Genomic DNA, 12,878 nt, shown 5'->3' with positions numbered 1-12,878 from the left:
CACTGCTCTGGGCTGGTACAATCATGCACTGCATGCTGGGAGCCCACTGCTCTGGGCAGGGAGCGTGTTTTCTCAGCTGCCAGAAGAGTATTTCAGTAAAGTGACTGCAGAGGACAGAGCTGTCCTGGGGTTTCAGTGGGTTGCTTAATAGAGAAGCCTGAGCTGGGTCTGAGGAAGCCACTTCATTCATTCCCCTTTAAGTTCTAAAATTGTTTATTAGAAGACTTTTCCCCATGTCCTGAACAAAAGTGCTCAGTTTCTGTTTATTTTTGTTTTCAGGACAATGTGAATATTAGTTCAAAATATATATGTGTCTACACATGTATACATACACAAACATAAATGCTCATGTATATATACACACACACATAAAATACACACACACACACACAAAATATTTCTCAGTTAACTTACAAGAATTCATCTTTAAGTAACCCAGTCCCCTTTGCACGTAGAGGCAGCTGCTTTGACTTCCCTTGTCTGTTGTGAGGCTGTGAAGACATTTCTCGGGGTTATGAGCCAGGGGTTCAGAGGGGGTGGAGGTCAACGGTGCCCTGCTGTTCGAGAATAGGTCTCAGCAGTGCCTGTCTCATGCTCACCTGAACACAGTCCCCCAAGGCTAGTCCTCCTGTGTCCCCAGGAAGGTGATCCTCCAGGGTCCCAGCCATGGAGGTTGGGTAAGTCTTGGTAGACTAGAGAAACAATTTCATGGACACAGATATGTGTATAAGAGAGAGTTTTATATAAAGGGTAATTGTACATTAAGAAAGCATCCCAACCCAGTCCAGTCCAAGCCCATAAGTTCGATATTAGCCCATATGTCCAACACCAGATTATGTGACTACCACAGACCACCCCTTGCCAATTTGACACTTTAAAATAACTCTTTAGCCATATATAATTTCCAAACAAGCAATGATAAAATCATACCTGTACCTAACAAGATAAAACGAAAATGCATTTTATTCCCTCACCTATGAAAGTTTGTAAGCCAACCACTTCATGCCTTTATCCTCCCCATTTGGGGAGGATATACTGCCCACTTACATCAGCCCAGTGCTCACAGGAGACAATCATATTCTTTGACATGAGAATCTTCATTCCAGTTGGAACCTTGAGAAGTCTGCATCCATAAGCAAAGTCAAATTAAGACCGACCATGCATAAGGTCTGTGGCAATATGCACCAGTTCACAGGCTCAAATATCTTCTCTTCATCTGGTGGGGTTCTGGTCACTTCAATGTGGGCTGCCTCACTTAGCCTCACCAGGGTGCCCATTGGTCACCTTGCCTTAGATCAATTGTTCTCAACCTTCCTAATGCTGTGACCCTTTAATACAGTTCCTCACGTTGTGGTGACCCCCAACCATAAAAGTATTTTCGTTGCTACTTCATAACTATAATTTTGCTACTGTTATGAATCAGGCAACCCCCTGAAAGGGCCATTCGACCCCCCAAAGGGGTCGAGACCCACAGGTTGAGAACTGTTGCCTTAGCCGATGGCTCCATCACAAATTCTCAACAAGGCTAGCCTCTTTGTGCTATGTCATGAACTTCAGACCAGTCAACCCGCTCTCATCTTCTCCTCTAGCTCCTGTAAACCAGATCCACCGCTGTCAGTGGCTAGACTCAACCTGTCTCTTATTGCTGCATTTCTCCCACGTCCACTCAACAAGTGGATCCAGGCGGTCACTAGTTAGCAGTTCAGCCTGCCCACAGGTTTCCTTTAACATTCAGTCCTTGGGAGCAGTTTTCTTCGAGGTTGCAGGTTTTTTCCAGCTTCTGACAAAAACCACTAGAGTTCAAACTTCGAATCCGAAGAGTTCCTTTGTTCTTCAATCTGTCAATCTTGCCCCAGGCAAGTCTCTTGGAATGCAAATGTGCTGAGGACCTCCACGCCCTGGGTGGGGCTTGTCTCTTCAGAGCCTTCTGGGCAGCTGTGTCCTAAACCCATCTAAAGATCCAATTAAGGGCTGAAGGCAAGTGGAATTACAAACTCTCTATTTACATACTCCCCAAATCATTTCTATAAATCCTTATATTGACAATAATAAACGGAGGAAATCACTGTAAGCAAAGTAGAATCATATACTAAACTCAATTCTTAAAACAGTCACGTTCAATCCTTATTTAACTTATCTAAATACTTATCTAAACTATTCTGTTTATACAGAACTATGGGATTAGGCCTCTGAGAGCATCAACCAGATGCAGGCTTTCTGTCAGACACACGGACCTTCTGTCAGTCATTTTCCTTAAGCAGGATGGTTTCTGAGAAATTCAAATGGTGCTTTCTATCCCTGAACTCAAAATATACATTAACAACATTCATTTTTGTCATTTCACACAGGAATGCCCCAAGACTACAACCAAATAAAATAATCAAACTTTAACTTTCCGTATTCTTTCCAGAAAAGAATCCAGTAAACTCCAAGGCCATATCTGACTTCTGGCTAGCCAAGGCAGAAACACTACCATGAGGCAGAAGTCAAACAAACATCTACTCTCCATCTTTATGATTTGCTTCTCTAGTACCCCACTCCCAAGGTACCATAATGTGCTAGTCCGGGTAGACTAGAGAAACAAATTCATAAACACGCATATGTGTATAAGACAGAGTTTTATATAAAGGGAATTGTACAATAAGAAAGCATCCCAACCCAGTCCAGTCCAAGCCCATAAGTCCGATGCCAATCTTTAAAGTCCTCTTCAGACTCATGAAGCACATGCACTGACGCTGAAGGAAGGACAATCACAGACCTGTGGGTAGAACGTCTTTGGATCCAGTAATGTTGTAAGCATCTCAGCGCTGGCAGGGGTCTCCATGTGACTTCTACAGCACCCAGGGCTGCATCAGGGTGGGTCCATGTGGCTTCTCCTCAGGGATGGCACCTTTTTTCCTTCAGTGCTCTCCCTTGTGTATGTGGGTTCTGAAATCACCCCAACATCTCATAGAACTCACAAACCACTTCAGAAATGGGCCCTGTGGTGGCAGGGGTTGACAACTCCCAAATCCCTGGGCCAAGCCCCAGGCGGGTAGATTGTTCCAGCTGAAGAACCTACATTGTCAGGTCAGACAATCGGCTGCTGGCTCAAGTTCCCAGAATAAGAGGTCTCAGTGCTTGTGTGGGGAAGTCACAGGCCACCCGGAGGCTGTGTGGGGACTCAGCCGTGTCCATCCTGCTGGCTACTTTGCTTGGGGGAGCACAGCATCGCTAGCAGTGCCCATACCATCCAGCAGTGGGCAGTGACTCCAATAGGACAGGAGGGTATGTAAAGCATCCCAGAGGTTGCAGCTTCATGCTTGACCATTCACCAACCATGGGCAGTTCGAAACCACTGAGAGCCGGTGCCGCAGAGCACAGGCCTGCTGCTCTGCTCCTGAGAGATCTTGGGAAGTCCACCAGGCAGTGTCCTGGTCTGTGTGTGCGCGGGGCTGCTGCAGTGGTTTGGAATCAGCTCAATGACAGCAACAGTGATGGCAACTTTAGTCCTGTCTGGCAGCTTCAGACTGACCTGGGGAGCTCAGTAGAGAAAAACATTTTGAATAATAGAAAGGGCATCTTATAAACTGAGTGTGTGACCACAAGCCCCCACCCCCACCCCTTTGCAAAGTTAAGCCGATGCCAGTGGCTGAGACACCTGTGATTACTGGCAGAGCAGGATCATACATGCAGATCTAGTGCCTAGCTTGGAATCCAAGTAGGTGTGTGTTTGGATTGGGTGAAATTATAAGTCCCCAGAAGCATTCATGGCAGGTAGCCAGGCACCACCGAGTTCTGATCTCACAGCAAAGGTCTTTGTGCACTAAACCTTTTGATCAAAGATTCTTCAGAAAGATTGATCAAAGAGGGGGAAATGCAGAACACAGTTTTAAATTTTTATAAAACATAAGCTTTCTAGAGCCCCTGAGGCTATATGAACCCCAAAACTATTGCCCTGAAAGGATGCTAAACCAAAAATCCTCCCGGAATCTTCTTTAAGGGGAGCAGGGGTTTGGCTGCATTCCTCAGAAAGTCCTGCTGACACCACTGGCCCATTCATGAGCATTCTGCACAGGCTCCAGCAGACAGACAGCATCTCCAAAGGTCAGACGGGAGTCTGTGCCTAACGGCCAGGGGTAATTCAGAAGAGGAGGGCGGGCATGGCTGCCAACTTGAGGGATGTAATCGAGGTTGCTGAATTGGACAGTTAGTAATGGTTGGGTTTGGTGTGTGTTCAGAGAATATATGTATTTTGTTTTCAAGAACGAAAATAAGATAAAGTTTTAAGAGCAACACAGGAATCAGACAATGTAATATCTGCTCAGCTTCACTGTACTGGACAGGCCTGTGCACAGAGTGTCCAGGACACACAAGGCCACTGCATCAGCCCAACCACTCCGACTGGAGGCCAGTGGGGAAAGCAGGAGCTCTGGGAAGGGTTGCTGCAGCTGAGCCACAAGAGGAGATGTGACGGGGCTGGGGACAGATGAGTGGTTGGAGCTGTTGAAGTCCGAGGGGCTGGTGTGAGAGGTAAACCCCACTGACCCATGTTGCTGTTGTCAGGGACCATCAAGTCAGGTTCAACCCACAGGGACTCATGCGCAGCAGAACGAAGCCCCGCCCTGGCCTGCACCGTCCTCACGACTGTTCCTGCGCTGGGACCCCTGGTTGCAGTCACCGCGTCCCTCCATCGCAGGGCGGGCCTTCCTCTTTGCTCTGCCCCTCACTCTATCTGGCAGGATGGTCTCCTTCAGGGACTGTTCTCTCCTGACAACATGTCTCAGGCACGTGAGACACAGTCTCACCATACTTGCTTCTAGGGAACACTGGCCTTACTTCCTCCAGGACAGATTAGCCTGTCCTTTGGCAGTCCACGGTGCTTTCAGTGTTCTTCTCCAGCATCTCCATCCAAAGGCACCCTGAGTCAGTGTCCGACTTGCACCAGCAGAGGAGGCCACGGAGAACGCCAGGGTTTGGCGCAGGTGCCCCTTAGTCCCTCCGAGGCCCCTCCTTGCTCTTCAATACTCTAAAGCGGTCTCATGCACCAGCTGTACCCAACGTAGTACATCTTTTCATCGCTCAACTGCTGCTCCACGAGCATCGACTGTGGATCCAAGCCAGACAAAACCCTTGGCGACTTCAACCTTGTCTCTATTGATCATGTCACTCACTGGTCCAGTTGTGAGGATTTTGGCCTTCTTTACATGGAGTGGTAATCCACACGGAAGGGTGCAATCCAGTGCTCCTCACTCTCAGCAAGCAACACGGGGTGTCATCTGCTTATCTCAGGCTGTTAATGCGCCTTCCTCCCACCCTGGTGCTGTGGTCATCTCCATGTGGCCCGGCTTCTTCACCCAATCCAGAGTGAAAAAGAAAGCAGATCGAATCTTGAGTATATAATAATAAACCCAAAACAAAATCATTGCATGATTTTGTTCTGAACATCTTATTTCCTGTGACAATAGATGCCTTTCACAAACGAACGTCTCCTTCAGTGGTCATGGGAAAACTACAAGTCTCCCATGGCCGGTTAGACTCAGAGGGAAAATCGGGGTGTTTGGTTGGGGGTGGGATGGAAAGGATCCCCGAGCCCAGGCTGAGTTAGTAAGGGGGTCACCTTGGAGCAGGCTGGCATTAGCCCACTGTTTCCTAGTGTGATGAGCTGTCGGGGTCAGGGAAAGCTGTAGGGATGCTGTCCCTAGCCTGTTTCCTGGGGCCTGTCCCTGCTGCCCAGTGGGCTCGGAGTAGAAGCATAGCAGGCTATGCCCAGCTTATACCTCCCCTGGGGCACCTCCTTAGCACGTGGCACAGTTCACGTCGCCTTAGTGAAGCGCTTGAGCGTTCCTGGAACCGGGGTGCAGTGGAGCGTGTGTCTCCTGATCCTGGGCTTTCCTGTCACAGAAGAGCACTTTGAAGAGGGAGAAAGCCTCATCTCTGAAGACAGTGCCTGGGTTTGCTGCTTTGCAATCGCTGCATTGGTGTCTGGCTCACCAGGCTGTCCAAAGCCAGGACTCTGCAAGGCAGTGAATATGCACTGTGGCCCTTCTAGCCGTAGTCTCTGTCCCTCCCAACTGTCGCGCGCGGATGACACGGCGCAACACGGACCGAGACAAGAATGGTCAGGACCCTTCTGGTAGATGCAATCTGCGAAGTTTATTTAAGCTGCCTCTTGCTCCGAGGTCAGCTGCGGAAGACCCCAAGCTCCTAAAACCCCGGCTCCTAAAAACCCAAGCCCTTCTCCTGATGGGCCTGGACAGGAGAAGGTAGAGGGGACACTGACATCAGATTAAGTTGTGTTTGTCAACAGGCTTCATGGTGACCGCTCTCGGGCTGTGTGTAAAATGAACACTCTCAGAGGCGCTGTGTGAGACTGGGTTGAGTAGAGAAACAAATCCAGAGACACTCATGTGTGTTAAGACAGAGCTTTATATCAAAAAGTCATTGTACATTAAAAAACATCCCAGCCCAGTTCAGATCAAGTTCATAAACCTGATATTAGCCCAGATGTCTGTTGCATACTGAGCAAACATCCCAGTCCAGGCCAGATCAAGTCCATAAGTCCAATATGAACCCATATGTCCCTTACTAGTCCATAAATTGCTCTTTAGACTCACGCAACACATGCAACGATGCCAAATGCTGGAAGATCACAGGCCCATGGATGGAAAGTCTTGTGGATCCAGTGGAGTTGGAAGCATCTCAATGCTGGCATGGGTCTCCACATGGCTCTATGACTCTGACTGGTATCCGCATGGCTCCATGTGTCTTGTCAGCAGGAAGACAAAGCAAAGAGAGTGCTTGTCCTGCCTCCAGGATGGAAGACAGGAGTTCCCAGAATCCTCAGGAGACGGCCATTCCCACACAGAAGCCTCATTGGCTATAATCTGATTGACAGGCTAGACTCCACCCCTTCACTCAAGTTGACAGGAGATGATGCAATGTCCACAACTGCAGGATGGAGTAGCTCACTACCAGTAAGAGCCAGGAGTAGAACCTGTCCTCTGGACCCTGAGATTCCTGTACAGTGAACCTCCTGGATCCAGGAGACAGCTGTAACACTGGTGGCATGACAGAGAAGCAGCAGAAGGATCAGGAACCAGAAACCTACCAGCCACTGTTGGGTTTCCTAGGCCAAACCCAATACAAGTGGGTTCCTAGGCCAAACTGTTATCCAGTACAATTGTGTGAAGACTGCAGCCTAGGAAAGCCTATGGTCCCTCTGAGCCAGGGTCTGTTCCACAGTATCCAACAGCAACAGTTCAACTCTCCGTACACGGAAGGAAACACCACCCGGTCCTGCGCCGTCCGCACGATGGTTATGCTGGAGCCTGCTGCAGCTGCTGTGTCAGTTGGTCCAACCCATTGAGGGCCTCCGCTTTTCCACCTCCCATTCACTCTATCAAACATGATGTCCTTCTCCAGGGGCTGATCTCTTCTAATAACATGTCTGAAGTTTGTAAGATACACTCTCTCCATCCTCGCTCATAAGGGGCACTCTGGCTGTATCTCTTAAGAGGAATCTGCACCTTCCTTCTTCTGGCAGTCTATGGAATACTCAGTGTTCTTCTTTTGCCCCACAATTCACTTAATCAATTTTTCTCCAGGCTTTTTAATCACTGTCTGGGGCTTGCATGCATCTGAGGAAGATGAAAAAGCCAAGGCCTGCCTCAGGCAGAGATTAGCATTTAAGGTGACATTTTACCTCGTTAGCAAGTTAAAGAGCCTTTTGCAGCAGACTTACCCAGTGCACCACGTCATCCGGTGTTTCTTTTTCACTCTGCAGCGCATTGTAAACAGGGCACCTGGGACCTTGGACATTTCATTCATTCTCAGCCTTTGACTCATCCCCACCAGGAAGAACATCAGACTGGTTTTGATGGAATTAAGTGAATCACCAGACATTTCTAGACAGTGTGGTTCACCTGTATTCCACAGGGATGTTTAGATGGGTGCCTCTATCCATTCATCTGTTTTAAAAATTCTATTTCTATAAGCCTCTGTGAGCTGGGCAAGGGGTCAGTAAAACTGAAGGAGAATCTATGCCTGGGGATTAAGGTATTGGCTAAGAATACTGAATATATCATTCACTTCCAGAAGAACAAACAAATCTGTCTTGGAAGATGAACAGACAGAATGCTCCTTGGAAGTGAGGATGGAGAGAGGGCATCTCGCGTACTTTGGACGGGCTGTCAGGAGGACCGGGCCGAGGAGGAGGATGTCATGTTTGACGAAGTACAGCATCAGTGACAAAGAGGAAGACTCAATGGGGCTAACATGAGGACAAGAAAGAAAAGGTGCCCTGTCATTGAGAGTGGTGATGCTGCTCAGCACCTCTGGGTGTGATTGGACTGCTGTTGAAATGTCTGACGCCATCGAACGGTTGAAATGCATGACATGTGGTGGAGCCGGCGGGTGACCTCAGACAAACTCGGGGCCCTTTCCTGTCACGGGCAGACCCGGCATTGGTGTTTGGCTCCTTGGACGTTCAGTCATTCACCTAGACGGGCAGCCTCCACCAGGCCCCTGACAGAAGGATCCCAGGACTCGCTCTCCTCAACCCCGCCACAGGCCACCGACACCATGTCGGCCAGGCAGGCCACTGGTACCTGGATTGTTTTCTACTCGAGTTCATGGATGTCCCACCTTCAAATGTTTCACCATCTCGTGACTGGGCGGTTTTCTACTTTGCATCCTTTGCGGGTGTCATGTGTTTTCTGTGACTGCTGGTGTCTTAGTTACCGAGTGTGGCTATAACAGAAATACTGCGAGCCAATGGCTTTAACGAACAGAAAACTGTCCTTTCAAGTGTGGGGAGTCTAGCTGTTCAAATTCAGGGGTGGGGTCTAAGGGAATCGTGGTGCTGCAGAAGAACGTGGAAAACACCATGGTCAGCTAACAGGACAAACTGATCTGCATTGGAAGAAGTACGGCCAGAGTGCTCCTTGGGGGCAAGGATGGTGAGACTTTGTCTCACACACTTTGGACATGCTGTCAGGAGTGGCCAGTCCCTGGAGAAGGACATCACGTTTGGTAAAGTGGAGGGGCAGCGACAGAGAGGAAGGCCCTCAAGGAGGTGGACGGACACTGCATCTCTGAGCTCAGGATAGGAGCAGTGGTGAGGGTGGCGCAGGACCAGCAGTGCTTCATTCTGTTGTGTGCAAGCTCACTATGGGTCGAGCCAACTCTGAGCCCTGACAGCAGCAGGTGCAAGGGGAGGTGCTCCCTCCTCCTCAGCTCCCTCCTTTCAGCATCGTGGTTGAAAGCAGAAGCACTTGGGCATCTCGGCGTCCTGGAACCAATCTCTGTGTGGGATCCTGGGGCCAAGGACTGGCTCCAGTCCTGACCCATTGTGGTAGTTACATAATCTGTTGTCAATTTGAGACTTAAAAGTGAAGGGGTGGGGTTTATCCTATCAATCGGTTGCAGCTTGGTGACCTCATTTGGAGACACCAAGGAGATAAATAACTGGCTGGAGGCAGACACATGCTCAGTCCCTGAGAGGCATTGCTGTTGACAAGCCATATGGAGAGAGGCTGATAGAGACAGAGCCCTGGAGCTGAGGAGCCACGTGGAGACCCTTGCCAGTGCTGAGATACTTACAACGCCACTTGATCCACAAGACTTTCCACCCACTGGTCGGTGATCTTCCTGGATGCAGCGTCATTGCATGTATTCCATGCATCTGAAGAAGAATTTATAGATTCATAGCAGACAAATGGGCTAATATCAGACTAATGGATTTTATCTGGACTGGGCTGGGATGTTTTCTTAATGTACAATTACTCTTTATATAAAGCTCTTTTCTAAACACATATGAGTGTCCAAGAAGGCCTGGGATTGGCTGCTTGAAGCTCACACTTCAATAAAACCCATTGCCATCAAGTCCATGCTGTCTCACAGGCACCCTGAAGGGCAGCGGAGAACCGCCCTGTGGTTTATGAGGCTGTAACTCATTATAGGAGCACACAGCCTCCTCTTTCTCCCACAAAGCAGCTGGTGGTTTCCGAGTGCTGACCTCAGGGTCCGCAAGCCAATGGACACCACACTGTGCCAGCTGCCATGACTGCCAGGGCTCCTAGTTATGCAGCTGTCCCTTCCAGTTACACAGTTGTGCCTTCTAGTTACACAGCTCTACCCTCTAATTGCACAGCTCTACCTTCTAATTACACAGCTCTACCTTCTAGTTATACACAGCTCTACCTTCTAGTTAGTCATACAGCAGTACCTTCTAGTTACACAGCTGTACCTGCTAGTTACACAGCTGTACCTGCTTGTTACACAGTTCTACCTCTAGTTATACAGCTGTCCCTTCTGGACTGCTCAAGAACAATCCATACCTAAGCCACTAACGCAGGTGTCTACTATCACCGTGAAGACAGATGCATCACAGGTGATGTGTGCACTGTCCCAGGGTTTTCCTGAAGTGCTGCTGACATGAGACACACATTGGGGGCTGCTCTGTACGCCACATCCCGTTCTCTGATCAGCATTTCCAAACAGTTAAAACCCTAAGGGGGGAACCTGCCTGTGGTAATTACATAATCTGATGTCAATTTGAGAATTAAGAGTGTAGGGGTGGAATCTAGCCTGTCAATCAGGATATAGCCAATGAGGCCTCTGTGTGGTCACGACTTTCTCCTGAGGATTCTGGGAACTCCTGTATTTCCTTCTGGGAGGCAAGAGACACACTCTCTCTGCTCACTCCCTGTGAGAAGCATCTCTGTGGAGAAGATACATGGAGAGAGGCTGGTGGAGCCAGAGCTTCGGAGCTGGAAAAGTCACTGTGGAGACCCCTGCCAGCACTGAGATACTCCTACTGCCACTAGATCCACAAGACTTTCCACCCACTGGCCTGTGATCTTCTGCGTTCGGCATCATTGCATGTGTTTTGTGAGTCTGAAGAGGACTTTATAGATTGGTATCAGGCATATGGGCTTAATCGGACTTATGGACTTGATCTGGACTGGGCTGGGAAGTTTTCTCAATATTCAATTGCTCTTGTATATGAAGCTCTCTCTTATACACATATGCGTGTCTATGAATTTGTTTCTCTAGCCCACTCAGACTAATACACGGTCCAACAGTATAGCACAGCTGGTGTGGCCTTGACAGACGTCTGGGGCACATGGCTGTGTTCAGAATGGTTCCGCTTTCCTGTTTGAGGAATATGCATTATTGCTTGACTTTCTCAGGTGCAATAAATACTATATTTTCTCTCTCAAGGGAGGGAGCCAGGGAAGGTTAGCATTTCCTCTCTCAGACTGAGCACTGGGAGCTGGTGTTCCAATGTTATGTCTGCCGACTAGCAACCTCTTCCTTCACAAATAATATCCCTAGGGAAGTAGACGCCCGCCCTCCCCAATACTTAGAACTCAGTGAAACATATAATGGCAGACTGAAGGCTTAGAAAATGGGCTGGGGGTGTTGGGGGCAGTGTCATAATGTACATCTACATTCTGTTTGAGAATGCGTCAGAAAGTTCATGCACAGATGAGATCCCGAGGCTTTTCCATGGGGCCCTAATGGCGTAGTGGCTACGCATTGGGCTGTGGACCACAGGGTCAGAAGTTGGAAACCACGAGCCACTCCGTGGAATAAAGATGAGACTCTCCTCCTATGAAGAGTCACCGACCGTTATAGAAACCAGGTATGGGGGTGGGGGGGGAGAATGACAGTTCTTTCCTGTCCCATGGGGTCTCTGTGAACCCCAATTGACTTGATGGCAGAGAATCTGGTTCAGGCTGGTTTGTAGGTTTTCCATGAACTTTTTGAAGTGCCCTCGTGTGTTAACTAGCAAATGCCCCCCCCCTCCCCCCAGTGTGGCCTCCCTCCAAATGAGAGCTGCTTTTAAAGGGCCCTTGTCTCAGGTGGTACGGGCCCTGACCATCTTTCTGCTGGGGTCCCCTCCTTAGGAGCGGCTTCTCCTGTCCTTGCTGCCTGCCCACATCGCGATGGAGATGAAGGCCGAGATCATCCAGAGGCTGCAGGGCCCCAAGGCCGGCCAGGTGGAGAACACCAACAACTTCCACAACCTGTACGTCAAGAGGCACACCAACGTCAGGTACTCGGACACTCGGACGTGCGTACGCCTCACCAGGCAGGGAGGGTGCCCGCACACTCCCCACTGCCCACACACACTCTGGCTATGTGTGGGGCGAGAGCAAGCAGGCTCTTTGCTTCCCGGGATGGAGCTGCCCATGCCGGGGACCATCACTGTCTCGGGCATCTCTGGAGTTGGTGTGGGGTCAGTGGGGGGCGGGGGGTTGGGGGTTGCTGAAAGGGAGGTCAGGGGCTCTGTGGCTGAGCACGGAAGACACAAGATGAGCTTTCCTGGGCGGGGGCTCCAGGAAGACAGCACGTTGCAGGGTGGCTGGCTTCTGCCCCCCTCAGGGATGGTGAACGTCTTGGCCGGCCAGCCATGCGAGAGACTGGCGGGCTCGCTCATGACCTGACAGCGCGGCTTCCCCGAGGCTGGCATGGCCAGGCCAGCTTCCCAGGGAGCCCTTCCTGGATGCCAGGCCTGGGAACGGAGGAGGAGGGCAGGGTTTGGCTCCGGCAGCAAGCAGAGTGGGCCATGGTGGCCTCGTCAGCCCCATTCCTCGATCCGGTGCCCAGCACTGCTTCTCCCTGGGTCTCTTCCTCCACCCACTGGGTTCTCTTGAAGGGGCGGGTTCTTCTGAGCTGGTGTCTCAGGAAGCAGAGAACAGGGCACAGCTCATCCTGGGGAGTGGGGGCGGTGGTGGCCCCGTACAATGCAGTGTCCCTGCCGGAGACCAGAGTTCACGTCTGACCTTACTTACAGGACAGTGGTGGGGCTGGAGGAGCAGGGTGGGAACACAGGCCTGCCTTCAGGCTGCCGGCACCTTGCTTCAGAGCCACGAAAGGCAGCGTCCGCT

General features: G+C 50.1%; 1 protein-coding gene across 1 annotated transcript in view; it reads left to right on the top strand.

Annotated features, from left to right (window-relative positions):
* The window catches only part of ADCY2 (adenylate cyclase 2), a gene marked incomplete at its 5' end in the record, with an annotated part of 199,999 nt that overhangs the window by 101,414 nt on the left and 85,707 nt on the right, over positions 1-12,878 (top strand). Inside the window, one exon of the mRNA XM_004698421.2 lies at positions 11,895-12,065. Within this exon, the coding sequence (XP_004698478.2) occupies positions 11,895-12,065 (171 nt within the window). The remainder of the gene's footprint in view (positions 1-11,894; positions 12,066-12,878) is intronic.

The sequence above is a fragment of the Echinops telfairi genome, unplaced genomic scaffold (genome assembly GCF_000313985.2).
Source record: "Echinops telfairi isolate 266 unplaced genomic scaffold, ASM31398v2 ScPeMD7_7469;HRSCAF=8507_1, whole genome shotgun sequence".
NCBI lineage: Eukaryota > Metazoa > Chordata > Mammalia > Afrosoricida > Tenrecidae > Echinops > Echinops telfairi.
This window is presented reverse-complemented; position numbering and strand designations above follow the sequence as displayed.